At 47.2% G+C, this 26,595-nt stretch overlaps 3 protein-coding genes across 6 annotated transcripts in view; 2 read left to right on the plus strand and 1 right to left on the minus strand.

Annotated features, from left to right (window-relative positions):
- LOC139415792 (galactose-specific lectin nattectin-like) overlaps positions 1-26,595 on the minus strand; it is a 1,187,935-nt gene that overhangs the window by 522,570 nt on the left and 638,770 nt on the right. The gene's annotated exons all lie outside the window — the stretch shown is intronic.
- LOC139417058 (anaphase promoting complex subunit 10) lies at positions 82-12,080 on the plus strand. Its single transcript, XM_071166304.1, has 6 exons — positions 82-237; positions 4,935-5,050; positions 5,300-5,390; positions 7,619-7,739; positions 11,118-11,188; positions 11,305-12,080. The coding sequence occupies exons 2-6, from the start codon at positions 4,936-4,938 to the stop codon at positions 11,462-11,464; spliced, it is 558 nt and encodes a 185-aa protein (XP_071022405.1). The 5' UTR covers positions 82-237; position 4,935; the 3' UTR covers positions 11,465-12,080.
- On the plus strand, positions 17,034-26,457 carry LOC139417059 (uncharacterized). Of its 3 annotated transcripts, none has more exons than XM_071166307.1 (7): positions 17,034-17,163; positions 17,713-18,165; positions 20,617-20,640; positions 22,651-22,730; positions 23,935-24,025; positions 25,261-25,377; positions 26,047-26,457. In XM_071166307.1, the coding sequence occupies exons 1-7, from the start codon at positions 17,130-17,132 to the stop codon at positions 26,196-26,198; spliced, it is 951 nt and encodes a 316-aa protein (XP_071022408.1). In that variant the 5' UTR covers positions 17,034-17,129; the 3' UTR covers positions 26,199-26,457. The 3 variants fall into 3 exon arrangements, with proteins under 3 accessions (XP_071022408.1, XP_071022409.1, XP_071022407.1); XM_071166306.1 differs by having other exon boundaries at positions 17,065-17,163; positions 17,713-18,164; positions 20,610-20,640; XM_071166308.1 differs by lacking the exon at positions 25,261-25,377 and having other exon boundaries at positions 17,050-17,163.

Raw genomic sequence — 26,595 nt, forward strand, 5'->3', positions numbered from 1 at the left:
GCTCTTTCGATCGATCTAGGAGAGAAGTCGGAAGGAAAAGATCGCTCGAGAAAGACATTGTTGTGCGACAGAAGTGTCTCCACTTCCTGTGTCGTCATCAACATGCGACCAAACCTGGGGCGAGAAGTGGGAGATTCGAAGTAGCAAAACAAGCAACAGTAATTTCATATTTCATTAAACAAATGCCATCTACGATTAGTTAAAAACGAAAAAGGAAAACCACGACATCGGAGTAAGGTAATATAACTAACTGTGTATAAGAACGTTCTTGTTTCTGGCACAAATGGTTTTGCATGACTGTTAATAACATAGCTAGCTAGCTAACTCGACAGAGATGCGTAAAGGGTTATCGACGTGATACTTGTTATTGTCATGTTGCCAACTCCCATGGTAATCGATACTGTATTTTGCGTACTACTAGCGCACGTCACTTCAGGCTTGAATGAAAAAGTCCTCTGCTTTCCCCTTGTAGCCACAAGCCTTGGTAGTTCGCCGTGATAAAATAGGGCTTAGTATTTCGCGTTGTGACCGCAAGAACATTTGAATCCAGGTCACTGCATTGCAATGTCAAACCATGAGGGCTATTTTTATTTTATTTAAATTAATAAGGTAGGTAATGATATCTCAGAACTGTAATTGTCACATGTTGTTTGGCGTGAGGGTTAGTATCTCATGATAAGCTGTAGACCACACTATATACCAAGAGAGTTCTCATCTATATTCTTTATAGCTGTCTATTTACCACCAGAGGCGGTGTGCTCCTAGTAGAGGCGGCGTGCTCCTAGTAGAGGCGGTGTGCTCCTAGTAGAGGCGGTGTGCTCCTAGTAGAGGCGGTGTGCTCCTAGTAGAGGCGGTGTGCTCCTAGTAGAGGCGGTGTGCTCCTGGTAGAGGCAGTGTGCTCCCGGTAGAGGCGGTGTGCTCCCGGTAGAGGCGGTGTGCTCCCAGTAGAGGCGGTGTGTTCCTAGTAGAGGCGGTGTGCTCCCAGTAGAGGCGGCGTGCTCCCAGTAGAGGCGGCGTGCTCCCAGTAGAGGCGGCGTGCTCCCAGTAGAGGCGGTGCTCTGAAAGCAGGAAAACTGAAATCTGTTTCACCTCATTTCTACCATCATGTGCAACCAGAGGGGGGAGGGAACAACTCTAGACCACTCTTACTCCACACACACAGGCGCATGCAAAGCTCTCCCTCTCCCCCCAATTTGGCAGGACAGGCCCCGTCTAACTGGGAGTGGATTGCAGCCTGAGAGGGGGGGACGACAATTTTTAAGGTTTTATGTGAATCAAAGGGCTGTGTAGCTACAGATTCACAGAATGCAGCCAATGTCAAAGCGAAATAAATCATTTTCTACCTTCAGTCGTGCTTTTACTAAAACTCCAGATCTAACTGGTTGATCAATAAATCATGGGATTTATCTGTTGCTGTTGGTCTTAGCAGGTGATTTTTTTTTGTATTTTCTAATGATTATGCTAGCTATGGCTCCGTACAGAATCTAGCTAGCTATCTTAAAAATAGTTTACAAAACCCCTTTTTGTCACGGTAGGATGCTAAAGCACTGGCAAAAGTCTGAGTGTGCAAAATTGACATGCTGCAAAGTGGACAAATGTACAGTGCCTTGCGAAAGTATTCGGCCCCCTTGAACTTTGCGACCTTTTGCCACATTTCAGGCTTCAAACATAAAGATATAAAACTGTATTTTTTTGTGAAGAATCAACAACAAGTGGGACACAATCATGAAGTGGAACGACATTTATTGGATATTTCAAACTTTTTTTAACAAATCAAAAACTGAAAAATTGGGCGTGCAAAATTATTCAGACCCTTTACTTTCAGTGCAGCAAACTCTCTCCAGAAGTTCAGTGAGGATCTCCGAATGATCCAATGTTGACCTAAATGACTAATGATGATAAATACAATCCACCTGTGTGTAATCAAGTCTCCGTATAAATGCACCTGCACTGTGATAGTCTCAGAGGTCCGTTAAAAGCGCAGAGAGCATCATGAAGAACAAGGAACACACTAGGCAGGTCCGAGATACTGTTGTGAAGAAGTTTAAAGCCGGATTTGGATACAAAAAGATTTCCCAAGCTTTAAACATCCCAAGGAGCACTGTGCAAGCGATAATATTGAAATGGAAGGAGTATCAGACCACTGCAAATCTACCAAGACCTGGCCGTCCCTCTAAACTTTCAGCTCATACAAGGAGAAGACTGATCAGAGATGCAGCCAAGAGGCCCCTGATCACTCTGGATGAACTGCAGAGATCTACAGCTGAGGTTGACAGCTGACTCTGTCCATAGGACAACAATCAGTCGTATATTGCACAAATCTGGCCTTTATGGAAGAGTGGCAAGAAGAAAGCCATTTCTTAAAGATATCCATAAAAAGTGTTGTTTAAAGTTTGCCACAAGCCACCTGGGAGACACACCAAACATGTTGCAGAAGGTGCTCTGGTCAGATGAAACCAAAATTGAACTTTTTGGCAACAATGCAAAACGTTATGTTTGGCGTAAAAGCAACACAGCTGAACACACCATCCCCACTGTCAAACATGGTGGTGGCAGCATCATGGTTTGGGCCTGCTTTTCTTCAGCAGGGACAGGGAAGATGGTTAAAATTGATGGGAAGATGGATGGAGCCAAATACAGGACCATTCTGGAAGAAAACCTGATGGAGTCTGCAAAAGACCTGAGACTGGGACGGAGATTTGTCTTCCAACAAGAAAATGATACAAAACATAAAGCAAAATGTACAATGGAATGGTTCAAAAATAAACATATCCAGGTGTTAGAATGGCCAAGTCAAAGTCCAGACCTGAATCCAATCGAGAATCTGTGGAAAGAACTGAAAACTGCTGTTCACAAATGCTCTCCATCCAACCTCACTGAGCTCGAGCTGTTTTGCAAGGAGGAATGGGAAAAAATGTCAGTCTCTCGATGTGCAAAACTGATAGAGACATACCCCAAGCGACTTACAGCTGTAATCGCAGCAAAAGGTGGCGCTACAAAGTATTAACTTAAGGGGGCTGAATAATTTTGCACGCCCAATTTTTCAGTTTTTGATTTGTTAAAAAAGTTTGAAATTTCCAATAAATGTCGTTCCACTTCATGATTGTGTCCCACTTGTTGTTGATTCTTCACAAAAAAATACAGTTTTATATCTTTATGTTTGAAGCCTGAAATGTGGCAAAAGGTCGCAAAGTTCAAGGGGGCCGAATACTTTCGCAAGGCACTGTAATTAATGAGTATACCACATCAGTCTGACCTGATCAGGCCTTCACGTCCCCCAGGGCATTGTGGGGGGGTCTGGATGGGGGGGTCTGGACAGGCCCCGTCTAACTGGGAGTGGATTGCAGCCTGAGAGGGGGACGACGACGACAATTGTAAATGGTTTAGAGTGTGCAAAATTGATATGCTGCAAAGTGGACAAATGTAATGATTGCTCGCAATTTTTTTTAAGTTTACAAGTTTGGGAATGTGTTTACAAATACAGGTGATTCTTTTCATGTTCACCACTCATCAGTTTCACATTTTGCAAATTGTGTTTACAACTAGAAAAATATATTCTACAAACTCAAATCATTACGTCAATGATTTTACCTCCGTACCTCTGCTGTAGATGACCTGTGTTTTTGTCTAGCTCTTGAAAACTCTAGGCACCTATTCTGCCGTCTCCCTGCGTTTGTCAGACATTCTGCCGTCTCTCGTCGGTCCGCCCAGATCCATACAGCTATGGCTGCCTCCATCCTACTAAACTACACTTACTGTTCCAGATCCATACAGCTATGGCTGCCTCCATCCTACACTACACTTACTGTTCCAGATCCATACAGCTATGGCTGCCTCCATCCTACTAAACTACACTTACTGTTCCAGATCCATACAGCTATGGCTGCCTCCATCCTACACTACACTTACTGTTCCAGATCCATACAGCTATGGCTGCCTCCATCCTACACTACACTTACTGTTCCAGATCCATACAGCTATGGCTGCCTCCATCCTACACTACACTTACTGTTCCAGATCCTTACAGCTATGGCTGCCTCCATCCTCCTACACTACACTTACTGTTCCAGATCCATACAGCTATGGCTGCCTCCATCCTACACTACACTTACTGTTCCAGATCCTTACAGCTATGGCTGCCTCCATCCTCCTACACTACACTTACTGTTCCAGATCCATACAGCTATGGCTGCCTCCATCCTACTAAACTACACTTACTGTTCTAGATCCATACAGCTATGGCTGCCTCCATCCTCCTACACTACACTTACTGTTCCAGATCCATACAGCTATGGCTGCCTCCATCCTACTAAACTACACTTACTGTTTCAGATCCATACAGCTATGGCTGCCTCCATCCTCCTACACTACACTTACTGTTCCAGATCCATACAGCTATGGCTGCCTCCATCCTCCTTCACTACACTTACTGTTCAAATCCATATGGCTGCCTCCATCCTCCTACACTACACTTACTGTTCCAGATCCATACAGCTATGGCTGCCTCCATCCTCCTACACTACACTTACTGTTCCAGATCCATACAGCTATGGCTGCCTCCATCCTACTAAACTACACTTACTGTTTCAGATCCATACAGCTATGGCTGCCTCCATCCTCCTAAACTACACTTACTGTTCCAGATCCATACAGCTATGGCTGCCTCCATCCTACTAAACTACACTTACTGTTTCAGATCCATACAGCTATGGCTGCCTCCATCCTACTAAACTACACTTACTGTTCAGATCTGTGATCGGAGCAACTCCGGGATCAAGCAAGGTAATGATTAACACCGTAAAACAGTCCTAGCGGGAGCTGTCAACGCCGCCACCATCCACCCTATCAGACAACAGCGATTGGGGCTGCAACCTCTGATGTAATTCATTCTATTTTCAATGGTTTTTGTTTCTTCCTGTGTTGTGTGTGTGTAGCATGGCGACCCCCAGTAAGACCCCGCCAGGTTCTGACCCCAAGCAGCTGGAGAGGACCGGGACGGTCCGGGAGATCGGCTCTCAGGCGGTGTGGTCTCTGTCTTCCTGTAAACCAGGTGAGTTCAGTTGGGTTATATTCATTAGTGCACACTGTAGCAAAAACAATGTTTTGCAAAGGTAATGAAAACTAGTTATTGGACCATTCAGGACAGTCCCTCCCGGGTTTCAGTTTGTTTGTTGTCTGATGAACTCAACCCTTGTATTTTCCTCCGTCTCTGATGAACTCATCCCTGGTGTTCTTTCTCTGCTCCTCTAGTCAGCTGACTGGTGAACTCATACACTGACTCTGCCCCCCCTCCCTCTAGGTTTTGGTGTGGACCAGCTGAGAGATGATAACTTGGAGACATACTGGCAGTCTGATGGATCCCAGCCACACCTAGTCAACATCCAGTTTAGGTACAGTCTGTATCCCTTTCTCCCTGCCTGCCTGCCTTTCTCCCTGCCTGCCTGCCTTTCTCCCTGCCTGCCTGCCTTTCTCCCTGCCTGCCTGCCTTTCTCCCTGCCTGCCTGCCTGCCTTTCTCCCTGCCTGCCTGCCTTTCTCCCTGCCTGCCTGCCTTTCTCCCTGCCTGCGTGCCTTTCTCCCTGCCTGCGTGCCTTTCTCCCTGCCTGCGTGCCTTTCTCCCTGCCTGCCTGCCTTTCTCCCTGCCTGCCTGCCTTTCTCCCTGCCTGCGTGCCTTTCTCCCTGCCTGCCTGCCTTTCTCCCTGCCTGCCTGCCTTTCTCCCTGCCTGCCTGCCTTTCTCCCTGCCTGCCTGCCTTTCTCCCTGCCTGCCTGCCTTTCTGCCTGTGACTGAATTAGTCAATCAGGATCTCAATGAAGGCATCTCCAACATACATCATCTCTTCCTTTTCTCCTCCTCTCCTCAAGAGAAAGACCATCATTCATCTCTTCCTTTTCTCCTCCTCTCCTCAGGAGAAAGACCATCATTCATCTCTTCCTTTTCTCCTCCTCTCCTCAGGAGAAAGACCATCATTCATCTCTTCCTTCTCTCCTCCTCTCCTCAGGAGAAAGACCATCATTCATCTCTTCCTTCTCTCCTCAGGAGAAAGATCATAATTCATCTCTCCCTCCTCTCCTCAGGAGAAAGATATCATTCATCTCTTCCTTCTCTCCTCCTCTCCTCAGGAGAAAGACCACCATTCATCTCTTCCTTCTCTCCTCCTCTCCTCAGGAGAAAGACATCATTCATCTCTTCCTTCTCTCCTCAGGAGAAAGATCATCATTAATCTCTTCCTTCTCTCCTCCTCTCCTCAGGAGAAAGATCATCATTCATCTCTTCCTTCTCTCCTCGGGAGAAAGATCATCATTCATCTCTTCCTTCCCTCCTCCTCTCCTCAGGATAAAGACCATCATTCATCTCTTCCTTCTCTCCTCCTCTCCTCAGGAGAAAGATCATCATTCATCTCTTCCTTTTCTCCTCCTCTCCTCAGGAGAAAGACCACCATTAATCTCTTCCTTCTCTCCTCCTCTCCTCATGAGAAAGATCATCAGTCATCTCTTCCTTCTCTCCTCCTCTCCTCAGGAGAAAGATCATCATTCATCTCTTCCTTTTCTCCTCCTCTCCTCAGGAGAAAGACCACCATTAATCTCTTCCTTCTCTCATCCTCTCCTCAGGAGAAAGATCATCATTCATCTCTTCCTCCTCTCCTCAGGAGAAAGGTCATCATTCATCTCTTCCTTCTCTCCTCAGGAGAAAGATCATCATTCATCTCTTCCTTCCTTCCCTCCTCTCCTCAGGAGAAAGATCATCATTCATCTCTTCCTTCTCTCCTCAGGAGAAAGATCATCATTCATCTCTTCCTTCTCTCCTCCTCTCCTCAGGAGAAAGACCATCATTCATCTCTTCCTTCTCTCCTCTTCTCCTCAGGAGAAAGACCATCATTAATCTCTTCCTTCTCTCCTCAGGAGAAAGATCATCATTCATCTCTTCCTTCTCTCCTCCTCTCCTCAGGAGAAAGATCATCATTCATCTCTTCCTTCTCTCCTCCTCTCCTCAGGAGAAAGATCATCATTCATCTCTTCCTTCTCTCCTCCTCTCCTCAGGAGAAAGACCATCATTCATCTCTTCTCTCCTCAGGAGAAAGATCATCATTCATCTCTTCCTTCTCTCCTCAGGAGAAAGATCATCATTCATCTCTTCCTTCTCTCCTCAGGAGAAAGATCATCATTCATCTCTTCCTTCTCTCCTCAGGAGAAAGATCATCATTCATCTCTTCCTTCTCTCCTCAGGAGAAAGATCATCATTCATCTCTTCCTCCTCTCCTCAGGAGAAAGACATCATTCATCTCTTCCTTCTCTCCTCCTCTCCTCAGGAGAAAGATCATCATTCATCTCTTCCTTCTCTCCACCTCTCCTCAGGAAAAAGATCATCATTCATCTCTTCCTTCTCTCCACCTCTCCTCAGGAGAAAGATCATCATTCATCTCTTCCTCCTCTCCTCAGGAGAAAGACATCATTCGTCTCTTCCTTCTTTCCTCCTCTCCTCAGGAGAAAGACATCATTCGTCTCTTCCTTCTCTCCTCCTCTCCTCAGGAGAAAGATCATCATTCATCTCTTCCTTTTCTCCTCCTCTCCTCAGGAGAAAGACCATCATTCATCTCTTCCTTCTCTCCTCCTCTCCTCAGGAGAAAGACTACAGTGAAGATGTTGTGTATGTATGCAGACTACAAGTCAGACGAGAGCTACACCCCCAGTAAGATCTCTGTCAGAGTAGGAAACAACTTCCACAACCTGCAGGAGATCAGAGTAAGAACTTTAACTGTTATGTGATGTTATAACTGTTATGTATCAGTGTGTACATGTTATAACTGTTATGTGATGTTATAACTGTTATGTATCAGTGTCTACATGTTATAACTTATGTATCAGTGTCTACATGTTATAACTGTTATATGTATCAGTGTCTACATGTTATAACTGTTATGTGATGTTATAACTGGTATGTATCAGTGTCTACATGTTATAACTGTTATGTGATGTTATGTGTAGTCTTTTTCTGTGTACATGTTATAACTGTTATGTGTATCAGTGTCTACATGTTATAACTGTTGTGTGTATCAGTGTCTACATGTTATAACTGGTATGTGTATCAGTGTCTACATGTTATAACTGTTATGTATCAGTGTCTACATGTTATAACTGTTATGTGATGTTATAACTGTTATATGTATCAGTGTCTACATGTTATAACTGTTATGTGATGTTATAACTGTTATGTGTATCAGTGTCTACATGTTATAACTGTTATGTGATGTTATAACTGTTATATGTATCAGTGTCTACATTTTAACTGTTATGTGATGTTATAACTGTTCTGTGTATCCGTGTCTACATGTTATAACTGGTATGTATCAGTGTGTACATGTTATAACTGGTATGTGATGTTATAACTGTTATATGTATCAGTGTCTACATGTTATAACTGTTATGTATCAGTGTCTACATGTTATAACTGGTATGTGATGTTATAACTGTTATATGTATCAGTGTCTACATGTTATAACTGTTATGTGATGTTATAACTGTTATATGTATCAGTGTCTACATGTTATAACTGTTATGTGATGTTATAACTGTTATATGTATCAGTGTCTACATGTTATAACTTATGTATCAGTGTCTACATGTTATAACTGGTATGTGATGTTATAACTGTTATATGTATCAGTGTCTACATGTTATAACTGTTATGTGATGTTATAACTGTTATATGTATCAGTGTCTACATGTTATAACTGTTATGTGATGTTATAACTGTTATATGTATCAGTGTCTACATGTTATAACTGTTATGTGATGTTATAACTTATGTCATGTTATAACTTATGTGATGTTATAACTGTTATGTATCAGTGTCTAGATGTTATAACTGTTATGTATCAGTGTCTAGATGTTATAACTTATGTATCAGTGTCTACATGTTATAACTGTTATGGGATGTTATAACTGTTATGTATCAGTGTCTACATGTTATAACTGTTATGTGATGTTATAACTGTTATATGTATCAGTGTCTACATGTTAACTGTTATTACTAATGCATTAACGATACGAGACCCTTGCACTATGAACCCCAATGAATTCAACAAACATTACATGTTTTAAATAGAACCACTAAGTCGGTCTGTAGGCTAGACCTAAGCAGCCCTCCTCCCCCTGCTCTCGCTCTCGTAGCCCCTCCTCCCCCTGCTCTCTCTCTCGTAGCCCCTCCTACCCCTGCTCTCGCTCTCGTAGCCCCTCCTACCCCTGCTCTCGCTCTCGTTGCCCCTCCTACCCCTGCTCTCGCTCTCGTAGCCCCTCCTACCCCTGCTCTCGCTCTCGTAGCCCCTCCTACCCCTGCTCTCGCTCTCGTAGCCCCTCCTCCCCCTGCTCTCGCTCTCGTAGCCCCTCCTCCCCCTGCTCTCGCTCTCGTAGCCCCTCCTCCCCCTGCTCTCGCTCTCGTAGCCCCTCCTCCCCCTGCTCTCGCTCTCGTAGCCCCTCTCCCTGCTCTCGCTCTCGTAGCCCCTCCTCCCCCTGCTCTCGCTCTCGTAGCCCCTCCTCCCCCTGCTCTCGCTCTCGTAGCCCCTCCTCCCCCTGCTCTCGCTCTCGTAGCCCCTCCTCCCCCTGCTCTCTCTCTCGTAGCCCCTCCTCCCCCTGCTCTCTCTCTCTCGTAGCCCCTCCACCCCCTGCTCTCGCTCTCGTAGCCCCTCCTCCCCCTGCTCTCGCTCTCGTAGCCCCTCCTCCCCCTGCTCTCGCTCTCGTAGCCCCTCCTCCCCCTGCTCTCTCTCTCGTAGCCCCTCCTCCCCCTGCTCTCTCTCTCGTAGCCCCTCCTCCCCCTGCTCTCTCTCTCGTAGCCCCTCCTCCCCCTGCTCTCTCTCTCTCGTAGCCCCTCCACCCCCTGCTCTCGCTCTCGTAGCCCCTCCTCCCCCTGCTCTCGCTCTCGTAGCCCCTCCTCCCCCTGCTCTCGCTCTCGTAGCCCCTCCTCCCCCTGCTCTCGCTCTCGTAGCCCCTCCTCCCCCTGCTCTCGCTCTCGTAGCCCCTCCTCCCCCTGCTCTCTCTCTCGTAGCCCCTCCACCCCCTGCTCTCGCTCTCGTAGCCCCTCCTCCCCCTGCTCTCGCTCTCGTAGCCCCTCCTCCCCCTGCTCTCGCTCTCGTAGCCCCTCCTCCCCCTGCTCTCGCTCTCGTAGCCCCTCCTCCCCCTGCTCTCGCTCTCGTAGCCCCTCCTCCCCCTGCTCTCGCTCTCGTAGCCCCTCCTACCCCTGCTCTCGCTCTCGTAGCCCCTCCTACCCCTGCTCTCGCTCTCGTAGCCCCTCCTACCCCTGCTTTCTCTCTCGTAGCCCCTCCTCCCCCTGCTCTCTCTCTCGTAGCCCCTCCTCCCCCTGCTCTCTCTCTCGTAGCCCCTCCTCCCCCTGCTCTCTCTCTCGTAGCCCCTCCTCCCCCTGCTCTCTCTCTCGTAGCCCCTCCTCCCCCTGCTTTCGCTCTCTGGTTCTCTCGCTCGCTCTTTCTCTCTCAAGGCCCCTCCTCTCTCTCTCTTGAGCTGTATCAGCTCTGGTTAATAAAGTAGCTTACAAATAGACTTTTCTGCTGCTTCCCTCACTCGGCTCCATGTCTATAAGGAACTGGTCTCTATATTGATAAATGTATTTATGCATATTTGTCCGGGTGGGAAAGCCCCAGGTCCATTTCGGAATGGGTCCAACTTTTTAGACTTCTACTTGAGAAGCCTAACATAACAGTCCCTATCGCAACAGACAACGCCGGGAACATAGTGAATGATGTCACAACGCCGGGAACATAGTGAATGATGTCACAACAGACAACGCCGGGAACATAGTGAATGATGTCACAACAGACAACGCCGGGAACATAGTGAATGATGTCACAACAGACAACGCCGGGAACATAGTGAATGATGTCACAACAGACAACGCCGGGAACATTGTGAATGACTCTTCCTCCTCCTCACTCCTCTTCCTCCTCCTCACTCTTCCTCTTCCTCGCTCTTCCTCTTCCTCCTCCTCGCTCTTCCTCACTCCTCTTCCTCCTCCTCGCTCCTCTTCCTCCTCCTCACTCTTCCTCTTCCTCCTCCTCGCTCTTCCTCCTCCTCTTCCTCCTCCTCCTCCTCCTCCTCCTCCCCCCACTGCAGCAGTTAGAGATGGTAGAGCCTAGCGGTTGGATCCACATTCCTCTTCTGGACACAGTCAACAACCCCATCAGGTACATTTATATGTGTTGTTCTGACAAGTGTCTCAAACACACTGCTTTGACCAATGATATTCTTTCTATATGTTAAATTCTCTGTCCTAATGTTTCTAATGTATTTCATTTGTCAGGACGTTCATGATCCAGATCGCTGTGTTAGCCAACCATCAGAACGGCAGAGACACGCACATGAGACAGATCAAAGTATATACCCCCGTGGAGGAGAGCTCCATCGGCAAGTTCCCAAGATGCACCACGGTCGACTTCATGATGTACCGCACCATCAGATGACACTGAGGGTTCCGGGTGGAACCTCCTCAGGGTTCTGACTAGAACTTTCCAGAGTTCCGGGTGGAACCCTTAAGTGTACAGTGTTGACAAATAAGGGAATTGGAATGCTAATTTTTTTTTAAAAAGTGAAATATTATTCTAATTTTCAAGTTAACCTGAAATCCTTTTCATTTAAGATTACATGGAGCCACTCAACGTATTACGGTCTCTGCCTGCATCCCAAATGGCACCCTATTCCCTATATAGTGCACTACTTTATACCAGAGCCCTATTCCCTATATAGTGCACTAATATAGACCGGACCCCTACGTGTGTTCCTATGGACCCTTGTCAAAAGTTGTGCACTATATAGGGAATAGGGCTCTGGTATAAAGTAGTGCACTATATAGGGAATAGGGTGCCGTGTTGGCAGCAATCTCTCTGTGTGTTATTGATGTTGTTAATTCCATATTAGTCTGATGGCCTGTCTTTCGGTTGGTGTCTGATGTAAAGATGATTTGAAGACTTCAACGAGACCATGTAAGGTTTACTCCCGTGTGACTAGACTTGCTGTCTGTTCTGACTGGGAATGAATGTATCTCTCTGTCTGTTGTTGAATTAAATGTGTTTTGAGTTTGATCTCCGTAGGTCTGCTTTTACTAGCTATAGGTCTGCTTTTACTAGCTATAGGTCTGCTTTTACTAGCTATAGGTCTGCTTTTACTAGCTATAGGTCTGCTTTTACTAGCTATAGGTCTGCTTTTACTAGCTATAGGTCCAAGCCTAATCCAGTGTTATACCACAGTTTAACCAGCAGGAGGCACTGTCCCCCCTCTGAAGGGAGAATCTGGTACAGCAGCACAGGATATGAGGCGTGGTTGGATGGATAGCATGCAAGGGGTGGGTTTTAAATGAGGTACTTTGACATTTTCCATTTTATACACAGGACCAGTCAAAAGTTTTAGAACACCTACTCATTCAAGGGTTTTTCTTTATTTTTACTATTTTCTACATTGTAGAATAATAGTGAAGACATCAACACTATGAAATAACACATATGGAATCATGTAGTAACCAAAAAAGTGTTCAATAAATCTAAATATATTTGAGATTATTCAAAGTAGCCACCCTTTGCCTTGATGACAACTTTTCACACTCTTGGCATTCTCTCAACCAGCTTCACCTGGAATGCTTTTCCAACAGTATTGAAGGAGTTCCCACATATGCTGAGCATTTGTTGGCTTTTTTCTGTGGTCTGACTCATCCCAAACCATCTCAAATGGGTTGACGTCAGGTGATTGTGGAGGCCAGGTCATCTGATGCAGCACTCCATCACTCTCCTTCTTGGTCAAATAGACCTTACACAGCCTGGAGGTGTGTTGGGTCATTGTCCTGTTGAAAAACAAATGATAGAGTCCCACTAAGCCCAAACCAGATGGGATGGTGTATTGCTGCAGAATGCTGTGGTAGCCATGCTGGTTAAGTGTGCCTTGAATTCTACATAAATCACTGACAGTGTCACCAGCAAAGCACCCCCACACCACCTCCCCCTCCTCCATGCTTCATGGTGGGAACCACACATGCGAAGATCATCCGTTCACCTACACTGCATCTCACAAACACACGGCGGTTGGAACCAAAAATCTAAAATTTGGACCCAAAGGACAGAGTTTCACAGGTCTAATGTCCATTGCTAGTGTTTCTTGGCCCAAGCAAGTCTCATCTTGGTGTCCTTTAGTAGTGGTTTCTTTGCAGCAATTTCACCATGAAGACCTGATTCACCCAGTCTCCTCTAAACAGTTGATGTTGAGATGTGTCTGTTACTTGAACTCAGTGAAGCATTTATTTGGTCTGCAATTTCTGAGGCTGGTAACTCTAATGAGCGTGTCCTCTGCAGCAGAGGGAACTCTGGGTCTTCCTTTCCTGTGGCGGGTCCTCATGAGAGCTAGTTTCATCATAGCGCTTGATGGTTTTTGCGACTTCACTTGAAGAAACTTTCAAAGTTCTTGACATTTTCCAGATTGACTGACCTTCATGTCTTAAATTAATGATGGACTGTCATTTCTCTTTGCTTATTTGAGTTGTTCTTGCCATAATATGGACTTGGTATTTTACCAAATAGGGCTATATTCTGTATACCACCCCTACCTTGTCACAACACAACTGATTGGCTCAAACGCATTAAGAAGGAAAGAAATTCCACAAATGTACTTTTAACAAGGCACACCTGTTAATTGATATGCATTCCAGGTGACTACCTCATGAAGCTGGTTGAGAGAATGCCAAGAGTGTGTAAAGCTGTCATCAAGGCAAAGGGTGGCTACTTTGAAGAATCTCAAATATAAAATATATTTTGATTTGTTTAACACTTTTTTGGTTACTACATGATTCCATATGTGTTATTTCATAGTTTTGATGTCTTCACTATTATTCTACAGTAGAAAATAGTAAAAATGAAGAAAAACCCTTGAATGAGTAGGTGTTCAAACTTTTGACTGGTAGTGTATCTATACATTTATGACCTCACAACTGGGAAATAAGAGATTCCAGGGAGCATTTGAAGGCAGCACACTGGTACTGTATATTCCCCTTTGAGTTGTCAGTGGCCTGTAAAGGAGACGAGGTTGAATTCTGCCTGGAAACAACCTGCACACAACGTCCTTGTTAAGTCTACTTCCTGACAGAGCGAGAGCCCGAGAGAAGCACACACAGTGAGCGTAGCCTTGCTTTTGAGAAAGACCGTCGTAGGCACACTTGGCTCACTGCCCACAAAATGAGGTGGAAACTGAGCTGCACTTCCTGACCTCCTGACACACATTTCCCTCAGATTGCACAGACCTACAAAGAATTCGGAAACAAATCCACGTGTTGATAATTCCACAGTGTGCCGTCACAGCAGCAAGATGTGTGACCTGTTGCCACGAGAAAAGGGCAACCAGTGAAGAACACACACCATTGTAAACACAACCCATATTTATGTTTATTTATTTTTTGTACTTGAACTATTTGCACATCATTACAACACTGTACATACACACAATATGACATTTGAAATGTCTCTATTAGTTTGGAACTGTTGTGAGTGTGATGTTTACTGTTCATTTTTTGTTTAACTTTTGTTTATTATCTAGTTCACTTGCTTTGGCAATGTTAACATATGTTTCCCCATGGCAATAAAGCTCTTTGAATTCAAATGCAAATTGAGAGAGAACCACAGGGAGACAGAGAGCATCCTGTCAGAGGGGAGGGCCAGAGAGAGAGAGTGAGCATCCTGTCAGAGGGGAGGGCCAGAGAGAGAGAGTGAGCATCCTGTCAGAGGGGAGGGCCAGAGAGAGAGAGTGAGCATCCTGTCAGAGGGGAGGGCCAGAGAGAGAGAGTGAGCATCCTGTCAGAGGGGAGGGCCAGAGAGAGAGAGTGAGCATCCTGTCAGAGGGGAGGGCCAGAGAGAGAGAGTGAGCATCCTGTCAGAGGGGAGGGCCAGAGAGAGAGAGTGAGCATCCTGTCAGAGGGGAGGGCCAGAGAGAGAGAGTGAGCATCCTGTCAGAGGGGAGGGCCAGAGAGAGAGAGTGAGCATCCTGTCAGAGGGGAGGGCCAGAGAGAGAGAGTGAGCATCCTGTCAGAGGGGAGGGCCAGAGAGAGAGAGTGAGCATCCTGTCAGAGGGGAGGGCCAGAGAGAGAGAGTGAGCATCCTGTCAGAGGGGAGGGCCAGAGAGAGAGAGTGAGCATCCTGTCAGAGGGGAGGGCCAGAGAGAGAGAGTGAGCATCCTGTCAGAGGGGAGGGCCAGAGAGAGAGTGAGCATCCTGTCAGAGGGGAGGGCCAGAGAGAGAGTGAGCATCCTGTCAGAGTGGAGGGCCAGAGAGAGAGTGAGCATCCTGTCAGAGGGGAGGGCCAGAGAGAGAGTGAGCATCCTGTCTGATGGGAGGGCCAGAGAGAGAGTGAGCATCCTGTCAGAGGGGAGGGCCAGTGAGAGAGTGAGCATCCTGTCAGAGTGGAGGGCCAGAGAGAGAGTGAGCATCCTGTCAGAGGGGAGGGCCAGAGAGAGAGTGAGCATCCTGTCAGAGTGGAGGGCCAGAGAGAGAGTGAGCATCCTGTCAGAGGGGAGGGCCAGAGAGAGAGTGAGCATCCTGTCTGATGGGAGGGCCAGAGAGAGAGTGAGCATCCTGTCAGAGGGGAGGGCCAGAGAGAGAGTGAGCATCCTGTCAGAGGGGAGGGCCAGAGAGAGAGTGAGCATCCTGTCAGAGGGGAGGGCCAGAGAGAGAGTGAGCATCCTGTCAGAGGGGAGGGCCAGAGAGAGAGTGAGCATCCTGTCAGAGGGGAGGGCCAGAGAGAGAGTGAGTATCCTGTCAGAGGGGAGGGCCAGAGAGAGAGTGAGCATCCTGTCAGAGGGGAGGGCCAGAGAGAGAGTGAGCATCCTGTCAGAGGGGAGGGCCAGAGAGAGAGTGAGCATTCTGTCAGAGGGGAGGGCCAGTGAGAGAGTGAGCATCCTGTCAGAGTGGAGGGCCAGAGAGAGAGTGAGCATCCTGTCAGAGTGGAGGGCCAGAGAGAGAGTGAGCATCCTGTCAGAGGGGAGGGCCAGAGAGAGAGTGAGCCTCCTGTCAGAGGGGAGGGCCAGAGAGAGAGTGAGCATCCTGTCAGAGGGGAGGGCCAGGGTTGTGTTTCAATAGTCTTAAGCAGCTTCCTCTCCCTCGTCTGTCTCCCCTTCATCAACCAACTGTGCAAGTGAAAACAGAACTTTGCCAGCACCCATCCACCACAGCTCTCAAACTCAACTCTAACCAGGTGGGTGATTCTCCTCTAATCAGGTGGGTGATTCCCCTCTGCTCAGGGCCTGATTTAGACCTGGGACACCAGGTGGGTGATTCCCCTCTAATCAGGGACTGAATTAGACCTGGGACACCGGGTGGGTGATTCCCCTCTAATCAGGGACTGAATTAGACCTGGGACACCGGGTGGGTGATTCCCCTCTAATCAGGGACTGAATTAGACCTGGGACACCGGGTGGGTGATTCCCCTCTAATCAGGGACTGAATTAGACCTGGGACACCAGGTGAGTGATTCCCCTCTAATCAGGGACTGATTTAGACCTTGGACACCGGGTGGGTAATTCCCCTCTATTCAGGGCCTGATTTAGACCTGGGACACCCGGTGGGTGATCCCCCTCTAATCAGGGACTGATTTAGACCTGGGACACCAGGTGGGTGATATCTCCTCTAATCGGGGACTGATTTAGACCTTGGACACCGGGTGGGTAATTCCCCTCTAATCGGGGACTGATTTAGACCTGGGACACCAGGTGGGTGATTCCCCTCTAATCAGGGCCTGATTTAGCCCTGAGACACCAGGTGGGTGATTCCCCTCTAATCAGAGACTGATTTAGTGATTCCCCTCTACTCAGGGCCTGATTTAGACCTGGGTTATATTAGTAATCAGGTAGAAGTGAAAACTGCAGAGTTCGTAGGGTCAGAGTTGAATACCTACAGTATGTTGGTTTCATCTAATATGAGGATACAGAGGAGCCGAGGAGAAGTGACTATAGTCTACTAAGAGACAGCCCAGCTAGCGGTTTGTGGTCTGTGACTCAATTCCTGTCAGAGAGAGACGCTGAGGAGAAAAATACTTTACTTTCGTCTCTACACGTGTGACAGACTTGGTACTGTCCAAACCCATAAGGTGATAAATCATCAATATGCCATCAATCTGCATTCAGATCTATGTCCTGGGTGAGTTTATCAATTGTTTATTGTTCTACAACACTTATTTCCTCTCTCAATTATCTCTCTGTTCTCTCTCTCTCTCTGTTATCTCTCTCTGTTCTCTCTCTCAATTATCTCTCTGTTCTCTGTGTTATCGCTCCCTCTCTGTTCTCTGTGTTATTTCTCTCTCTCTCTGTTATCTCTCTCTGTTCTCTGTGTTATCTCTCCCTCTGTGTTATCTCTCTCTGTTATCTCTCTCCCTCTCTGTTATCTCTCTCTGTTCTCTCTGTTATCTCTCCCTCTCTGTTCTCTCTCTCCCTCTCTGTTATCTCTCTCTGTTCTCTCTGTTATCTCTCCCTCTCTGTTCTCTCTCAATTATCTCTATCTGTTCTCTCTCTCTCTGTTCTCTCTCAATTATCTCTATCTGTTCTCTCTCTCTCTGTTCTCTGTGTTATCTCTCCCTCTCTGTTATCTCTCTCTTTCCATCCATTCCCTCCCTATCACTGTGATATGTTTAGTCAGCATGTGTCGGATGAGTCTGAATGAGCTGTTTTCTCTATTTCTCCTGTCCTCCAGGCCTCCTGGTGCTGATGGGGTCCAGAGCAGAGGAAGTTTCTGTTGAAGGCAGCATATCCATCAACTCCACCTCCACCCCTACTGATACCCCCTCTACAGCCAGCCTGAGCCCCTCTATAGCCAGCCTGAGCCCCTCTACAGCCAGCCTGAGCCCCTCTACAGCCAACCTGAGCCCCTCTACAGCCAGCCTGACCCCCTCTACAGCCAGCCTGACCCCCTCTACAGCCAGCCTGACCCCCTCTACAGCCAGCCTGACCCCGTCTACAGCCAACCTGAGCCCCTCTACAGCCAGCCTAACCCCGTCTACAGCCAGCCTGACCCCTTCTACAGCCAGCCTGACCCCCTCTACAGCCAACCAGACCGCCCAGACTACATCGTCAGGGTTGACAGCCCTCAGCCAATCACAGGGCAGGGAGACCACTGCGACCACGGAAACCACAACATCATTACCAGGTAACGGACAACTTGTGTGTGTGTGTCTGTCTTTAGTCCCTGCTCTCTCTCTCTGTCTGTCTTCAGTCCCTGCTCTCTCTCTCTGTCTGTCTTTAGTCCCTGCTCTCTCTCTCTGTCTGTCTTTAGTCCCTGCTCTCTCTCCCTGTCTGTCTTTAGTCCCTGTGGTTAGTGCAGGTAGCCTAGTGGTTAGAGCAGGTAGCCTAGTGGTTAGAGCCTAGTGGTTAGAGCAGGTAGCCTAGTGGTTAGAGCAGGTAGCCTAGTGGTTAGAGCAGGTAGCCTAGTGTGGTTAGAGCAGGTAGCCTAGTGGTTAGAGCCTAGTGGTTAGAGTAGGTATCCTAGTGGTCAGAGCCTAGTGGTTAGAGCAGGTAGCCTAGTGGTTAGAGCCTAGTGGTTAGAGCAGGTAGCCTAGTGGTTGGAGCAGATAGCCTAGTGGTTAGAGACAGGTAGCCTAGTGGTTAGAGACAGGTAGCCTAGTGGTTAGAGCAGGTAGCCTAGTGGTTAGAGCCTAGTGGTTAGAGCAGGTAGCCTAGTGGTTGGAGCAGGTAGCCTAGTGGTTGGAGCAGCTAGCCTAGTGGTTAGAGCAGCTAGCCTAGAGGTTAGAGCAGGTAGCCTAGTGGTTAGAGACAGGTAGCCTAGTGGTTAGAGCAGGTAGCCTAGTGGTTAGAGTCTAGTGGTTAGAGCCTAGTGGTTAGAGCAGCTAGCCTAGTGGTTAGAGCTTAGTGGTTAGAGCAGGTATCCTAGTGGTTAGAGCCTAGTGGTGAGAGCAGGTAGCCTAGTGGTTAGAGCATTGGACTAGTAACCGAAAGATCGAATCCCCCGAGCTGACAAGGTAAAAATCTGTCCTTCTGCCCCTGAACTGTTCCCCGGTAGGCCGTCATTGTAAATAAAAAAAAGTCTTAACATCGTTGTCACGTCATGGTCAACATAGCTACTAGAACTAACGCGTTAGTAAACCCACTACAATCATTCAGTACAGTCAGCAAGCGGTTTAGCAGTTACACCAGTGGGCCCCAGTGGCAATACATTTGTAAAATCAAAACACTTACCTTGACTTGAAAGAGTTCCAGTGTTGTGTTGGATAGTCATAGCCAGCTAGCTAATATAACATCCCTCTGTCATAGCCAGCTAGCTAACATAGCATCCCTCTGTCATAGCCAGCTAGCTAACATAACATCCCTCTGTCATAGCCAGCTAGCTAATATAACATCCCTCTGTCATAGCCAGCTAGCTAACATAGCATCCCTCTGTCATAGCCAGCTAGCTAATATAACATCCCTCTGTCATAGCCAGCTAGCTAACATAGCATCCCTCTGTTATAGCCAGCTAGCTAATATAGCATCCCTCTGTTATAGCCAGCTAGCTAACATAGCATCCCTATGTTATATTCAGCTAGCTAACATAGCATCCCTCTGTTATAGCCAGCTAGCTAACAAAGCATCCCTCTGTTATAGCCAGCTAGCTAACATAGCATCCCTATGTTATAGCCAGCTAGCTAACATAGCATCCCTCTGTTATGGCCAGCTAGCTAACATAGCATCCCTCTGTTATAGCCAGCTAGCTAACATGGCATCCCTCTGTTTGAGCCGGGTGTTTGAGTAGGCTAAACTAGCTAGCTGCACTTGCTAAATAAGTAAAACTGGAAGAAAATAAATGACTTTCTCTCTTTGTTTGAGCCGGGTGTTTTCAGTAACTAAACTAGCCAGCTGCGTTCAATTTTGGAGGAAATGTATTTGTTCAAAACTGTTCAACAATTGTCTTTCTCTCTCTTTGAGTCAACTACTCACCACATTTTAGACACTGCAGTGCTATCTAGCTGTAGCTTATGCTTTCAGTACGAGATTCATTCTCTGATCCTTTGATTGGATGGACAACATGTCAGTTCATGCTGCAAGAGCTCTGATAGGTGTTGGAGGACGTCCTCCGGAAGTTGTCCTAATTACAGTGTAAGTCTATGGAAGGGCGGTGAGAACCATGAGCCTCCTACGTTTTGTATTGAAGTCAATGTACCCAGAGAAGGATGGAAGCTAACTGTCCCCTGGCTACACCATGGTGCTACCCTACAGAGTGCTGTTGAGGCTACTGTAGACCTTCATTGCAACACAGTGTTTTGTATAAGTATTTGGTGACGTAAATATATTTAGTATAGTTTTATCTATAAAAAAAAAGGGTAACTTTTTTAAAACAATGTTTTCACAATTTTAATTTGTATTAAATTGACTGAGGAGGATGGTCCTCCCCTTCCTCGTCGGTGTGAGTAGAACAAAGCATTGTACGGTAGCTGCAGGCCTGAAGCCTGTCTTCCTGTCTCTCTAACCACACACACACACACACACACACACACACACACACACACACACCAGTCACATCAGTTGTCTCTCTGGTCTGTGTGCATAACACTGTATATAAATAATATATCGATGACATTGTTTCTGTGTTTGTTTTGTGTTTCAGCTACAAGAGGAAGTGACATTGCAGGTATATATGACCAATAGGAATTTTGAGTCATTTTTTAAAAACTTTTTTGTTTGACAAATGTTTATGAATGAACTGCAGCCCTATTCACAACATTCTCTCTCTCTACCCCCCTCTCTCTACCCCCCCCCTCTCTCTACCCCCCCCTCTCTCTACCCCCCCTCTCTCTCCATCCACCCTCTCTACCCCCCTCTCTCTCCATCCACCCTCTCTACCCCCCCTCTCTCTCCATCCACCATTTTCTCTCTACCCCCCTCTCTCTCTCTACCCCCTCTCTCTCTACCCCACCTCTCTACCCCCCTCTCTCTCCATCCACCCTCTCTACCCCCCTCTCTCTCCATCCACCCTCTCTCTACCCCCCCTCTCTCTCCATCCTCCATTTTCTCTCTACCCCCCTCTCTCTACCCCCCTCTCTACCCCCCTCTCTCTCCATCCACCCTCTCTACCCCCCCTCTCTCTCCATCCACCCTCTCTACCCCCCTCTCTCTCCATCCACCCTCTCTACCCCCCTCTCTCTCCATCCACCCTCTCTACCCCCCCTCTCTCTCCATCCACCCTCTCTACCCCCCTCTCTCTCCATCCACCCTCTCTACCCCCCTCTCTCTCCATCCACCCTCTCTACCCCCCCTCTCTCTCCATCCACCCTCTCTACCCCCCCTCTCTCTCTACCCCACCTCTCTACCCCCCTCTCTCTCCATCCACCCTCTCTACCCCCCTCTCTCTCCATCCACCCTCTCTACCCCCCCTCTCTCTCCATCCACCATTTTCTCTCTACCTCCCTCTCTCTCTCTACCCCCTCTCTCTCTACCCCACCTCTCTACCCCCCTCTCTCTCCATCAACCCTCTCTACCCCCCTCTCTCTCCATCCACCCTCTCTCTACCCCCCCTCTCTCTCCATCCACCATTTTCTCTCTACCCCCCTCTCTCTCCATCCACCCTCTCTACCCCCCTCTCTCTCCATCCACCCTCTCTACCCCCCCTCTCTCTCCATCCACCCTCTCTACCCCCCTCTCTCTCCATCCACCCTCTCTACCCCTCCTCTCTCTCCATCCACCCTCTCTACCCCCCCCTCTCTCTACCCCCCTCTCTCTCCATCCACCCTCTCTACCCCCCCTATCTCTCTACCCCACCTCTCTACCCCCTCTCTGTCCATCCACCCTCTCTACCCCCCTCTCTCTCCATCCACCCTCTCTACCCCCCCTCTCTCTCCATCCACCATTTTCTCTCTACCCCCCTCTCTCTCTACCCCCTCTCTCTCTACCCCACCTCTCTACCCCCCTCTCTCTCCATCCACCCTCTCTACCCCCCTCTCTCTCCATCCACCCTCTCTCTACCCCCCCTCTCTCTCCATCCACCATTCTCTCTACCCCCTCTCTCTCTACCCCCACTCTCTCTCTCATCCACCCTCTCTACCCCCTCTCTCTCCATCCACCCTCTCTCCACCCCCCCCTCTCTCTCCATCCACCATTTTCTCTCTACCCCCTTTCTCTCTACCCCCTCTCTCTCTACCCCCCCTCTGTACCCCCACTCTCTCTTTCCATCCACCCTCTCTACCCCCCTCTCTCTCCATCCACCCTCTCTCCACCCCCCCCTCTCTCTCCATCCACCATTTTCTCTCTACCCCCCTCTCTCTCTACCCCCTTTCTCTCTACCCCCGCTCTCTACCCCCACTCTCTCTCTCCTCCCCCCTCTCTCTCTACCCCCCCTCTCTCTCTAACCCCCCTCTCTCTCTACCCCCCCTCTCTCTCTAACCCCCCTCTCTCTCTACCCCCCTCTCTCTCTACCCCCCCCTCTCTCTACCCCCCCTCTCTCTACCCCCCTCTCTCTCTCTCTATCCCCCCTCTCTCTCTCTCACCCTCTCCCTCTCTCTCTACTCTCTCTCTCTCTCTCTCTCTCTCGCCCTCTACCCCCTCCTCTCCCTCTCTCTCTACTCTCTCTCTCTCTCTCTCTCTCTCTCTCTCTCTCGCCCTCTACCCCCCCCCCCCCCCCCCCCCCCATCTCTCTCTCCTGTAGGCTATGTAATCCTGTTTCTCATATTGTTGGCTGTTGTGTGTCTGGTGGTGATTCTCTATATCCTGAGGAAGAAGTCCAGGGTGAGACATCCAGGGCTTTAAAACACAACCCTGTTACTGTATTACATAGTGAAGGAAGAGTCAGGGCTTTAAAACACAACCCTGTTACTGTATTACATAGTGAAGGAAGAGTCAGGGCTTTAAAACACAACCCTGTTACTGTATTACATAGTGAAGGAAGACTCAGGGCTTTAAAACACAACCCTGTTACTGTATTACATAGTGAAGGAAGAGTCAGGGCTTTAAAACACAACCCTGTTACTGTATTACATAGTGAAGGAAGAGTCAGGGCTTTAAAACACAACCCTGTTACTGTATTACATAGTGAAGGAAGAGTCAGGGCTTTAAAACACAACCCTGTTACTGTATTACATAGTGAAGGAAGAGTCAGGGCTTTAAAACACAACCCTGTTACTGTATTACATAGTGAAGGAAGAGTCAGGGCTTTAAAACACAACCATGTTACTGTATTACATAGTGAAGGAAGAGTCAGGGCTTTAAAACACAACCCTGTTACTGTATTACATAGTGAAGGAAGACTCAGGGCTTTAAAACACAACCCTGTTACTGTATTACATAGTGAAGGAAGAGTCAGGGCTTTAAAACACAACCCTGTTACTGTATTACATAGTGAAGGAAGAGTCAGGGCTTTAAAACACAACCCTGTTACTGTATTACATAGTGAAGGAAGAGTCAGGGCTTTAAAACACAACCCTGTTACTGTATTACATAGTGAAGGAAGAGTCAGGGCTTTAAAACACAACCCTGTTACTGTATTACATAGTGAAGGAAGACTCAGGGCTTTAAAACACAACCCTGTTACTGTATTACATAGTGAAGGAAGAGTCAGGGCTTTAAAACACGACCCTGTTACTGTATTACATAGTGAAGGAAGACTCAGGGCTTTGCTTGTTGTGAAGGCTATGTTTTGCAGTCTGTTCCTCCAAGGCTTTGGTAAAAGAAAGGGGGAAAAACGATATTGTTTACCTGGAGTGGTATGAGGAAATATGAATTCTGAAAGGTTCTAGGTGGGTCACAGTCATCGAATCACATTCCATACAAGTCTTCAGATCTGTCTGATAATTAATGTACAATGGTCATGTTGTCTGATAACCATTCAATATTACTGGTGTTTTGGTCGCCGTTAAGATGTGGATGTGATCTTTTCTCCACAGAGGTACGTGTCTGATAATTACGCTATGCTGATATTATTGTTTCTCCACAGAGGTACTCGTTTGATCTGCAGTATCCAGGTTATGACCACGACACCCCCCTCACCTGCATGGAACAACCCGGAACCTTCGAACCCAACAATGGTAACCATGGTGACATTACTATTTGGTAACCATGGTGGCGTTACTATTTGGTAACCATGGTGACATTACTATTTGGTACCCATAGTGACATTACTATTTGGTAACCATGGTGACATTACTATTTGGTACCCAGTGACATTACTATTTGTTAACCATGGTGACATTACTATTTGGTACCCATAGTGACATTACTATTTGGTACCCATAGTGACATTACTATTTGGTAACCATGGTGGCTTTACTATTTGGTAACCATGGTGGCATTACTATTTGGTAACCATGGTGGCATTACTATTTGGTAACCATGGTGACATTACTATTTGGTAACCATGGTGACATTACTATTTGGTAACCATGGTGACATTACTATTTGGTAACCATGGTGACATTACTATTTGGTAACCATGGTGGCATTACTATTTGGTAACCATGGTGGCATTACTATTTGGTAACCATGGTGGCATTACTATTTGGTAACCAGTAACTTTTTTCCCCTCATCAATCGAAACACAATACCCTATAATGACAAAGAACAGACAGGTTTTTAGAAATGTACACAAATGTAGAGAAAAGTGTAAACTCTTTGCTAGGAGACTCAAAATGGAGCTCAGGTGCATCCTGTTTCCATTGATCATCCTTGAGACGTTACTACAACTTGGAGTCCACCTGTGGTAAATTCAGTTGATTGGACATGATTTGGAAAGACACACACCTGTCTATATAAGGTTCCACAGTTGGCAGTGCATGTCAGAGCAAAAACTCTCCCCATCCAACCTCACAGAGCTTGAGAGGATCTGCAGAGAAGAATGGGAGAAAATCCACAAATACAGGTGTGACAAGCTTATAGCGTCGTACCCAAGAAGACTCAAGGCTGTAATCGCTGCCAAAGGTGCTTCAACAAAGTACTGAGTAAAGGGTCTGAATACTTATGCAAATGTTATATTTCCGTATTTAAAAACAATAATTGCTAAAATGTCTAAACCTGTTTTTGTTTTGTCATTATAGGGTATTGTGATGTTATTGTAGGGTATTGTGATGTCATTATGAGGTATTGTGATGTCATTATAGGGTATTGTGACGTCGTTATGGGGTATTGTGATGTCATTATAGGGTATTGCGATGTCGTCATGGGGTATTGTGATGTCATTAAGGGGTATTGTGTGTTAGATTGATGAGGTGGGGGGGTCAAGGGGTCTGAATACTTTCTGAATGCTCTGTAATATCCATATGTTTAGATCAGGAGATCTGGGAGTCTGAGAGAGAGGGTGGTGATGAGGATCCCCATGCTATGAGCCCTGTAGCTAACGGCTCAGCTATGGGGGCTGGAGAGACTGGCTCTACAGGGGAGAACGGTAATGGAAACTCTTACTAAGTCTGTAGTCCCCTGGTGTCAGGAATAGACTGGGGAGAACAGTAAGGAGAGACTAAGTCTGTAGTCCCCTGGTGTCAGGAATAGACTGGGGAGAACAGTAAGGAGAGACTAAGTCTGTAGTCCCCTGGTGTCAGGAATAGACTGGGGAGAACAGTAAGGAGAGACTAAGTCTGTAGTCCCCTGGTGTCAGGAATAGACTGGGGAGAACAGTAAGGAGAGACTAAGTCTGTAGTCCCCTGGTGTCAGGAATAGACTGAGGAGAACAGTAAGGAGAGACTAAGTCTGTAGTCCCCTGGTGTCAGGAATAGACTGGGGAGAACAGTAAGGAGAGACTAAGTCTGTAGTCCCCTGGTGTCAGGAATAGACTGGGGAGAACAGTAAGGAGAGACTAAGTCTGTAGTCCCCTGGTGTCAGTGATACGTGAAAACATACTGTGAGCAAAACTGATATCTCCATCTTTCTCTTTCTCTCTCTTTCTGTTTCTCTCTCTCTGTCTCTCTCTCTCTTTCTGTTTCTCTGTCTCTCTCTCTCTCTCTTTCTGTTTCTCTCTGTCTCTCTCTTTCTCTCTCTCTCTCTCTCTCTCTCTCTCTCTGTCTCTTTCTGTTTCTCTCTCTCTCTCTGTTTGTCTGTCTCTCTTTGTCTCTAACAGAAGGAGAGAAGCAGGCTCATGGTGATAGTGATGGAGACAGCTTCAACAACTTCTGTGCCAGTGATGTCACTCCGCCCATAAAAAGGGTTGGCTTTAGCCTGGACCTCGACCTGAGTGACAAGGTGTTACTCGGCTCCAGCCCTGACCTTTGACCCTTGAGTGACATGGTGTTACTCGGCTCCGGCCCTGACCTTCGACCCTGTATGTCCAGATAACGTCTTCACCGAGATCAAGATGTACATAGCACCTTTATTTGATCTATAAAATGTCAGAATGTAAACGGCTCCAAATCAGTTTTTACTTTCCTATTTCTGATACTGTAATTCATTTTAATAATGTTTTTTGAGCGTGACAATACCAAGAGAGCGATGCCACGTGGTTTTAGAATAAAAAAAATAAAAGTACTTAACAGAGGAGTTGACGTGGTGTCTTGATGTAATAATGTGTGTGTGTGTTTGGGTTGACGCGTGGAACTTAAATGACTGTCGCTCCGTAGCACTTACTTCTGTCATCGTGTAAGTGCTTCGAGAGACTAGTCAAGGATCGTAT

This window comes from Oncorhynchus clarkii, chromosome 9 (genome assembly GCF_045791955.1).
Source record: "Oncorhynchus clarkii lewisi isolate Uvic-CL-2024 chromosome 9, UVic_Ocla_1.0, whole genome shotgun sequence".
Lineage (NCBI taxonomy): Eukaryota > Metazoa > Chordata > Actinopteri > Salmoniformes > Salmonidae > Oncorhynchus > Oncorhynchus clarkii.

What these genes read in the sequence shown, in the direction of transcription:
- LOC139417058 (XM_071166304.1), top strand. Translation starts at nt 4,936, where the DNA reads ATGGCGACCCCCAGTAAGACCCCGCCAGGTTCTGACCCCAAGCAGCTG. An exon ending in TCTGTCTTCCTGTAAACCAG is followed by an intron (nt 5,051 to 5,299) that starts GTGAGTTCAGTT and finishes CCCTCCCTCTAG; the next exon opens with GTTTTGGTGTGGACCAGCTG. An exon ending in ACAACCTGCAGGAGATCAGA is followed by an intron (nt 7,740 to 11,117) that starts GTAAGAACTTTA and finishes CCCCCACTGCAG; the next exon opens with CAGTTAGAGATGGTAGAGCC.
- LOC139417059 (XM_071166306.1), top strand. Translation starts at nt 17,130, where the DNA reads ATGCCATCAATCTGCATTCAGATCTATGTCCTGG. An exon ending in CATTCAGATCTATGTCCTGG is followed by an intron (nt 17,164 to 17,712) that starts GTGAGTTTATCA and finishes CCTGTCCTCCAG; the next exon opens with GCCTCCTGGTGCTGATGGGG. An exon ending in AAACCACAACATCATTACCA is followed by an intron (nt 18,165 to 20,609) that starts GGTAACGGACAA and finishes TGTTTGTTTTGT; the next exon opens with GTTTCAGCTACAAGAGGAAG.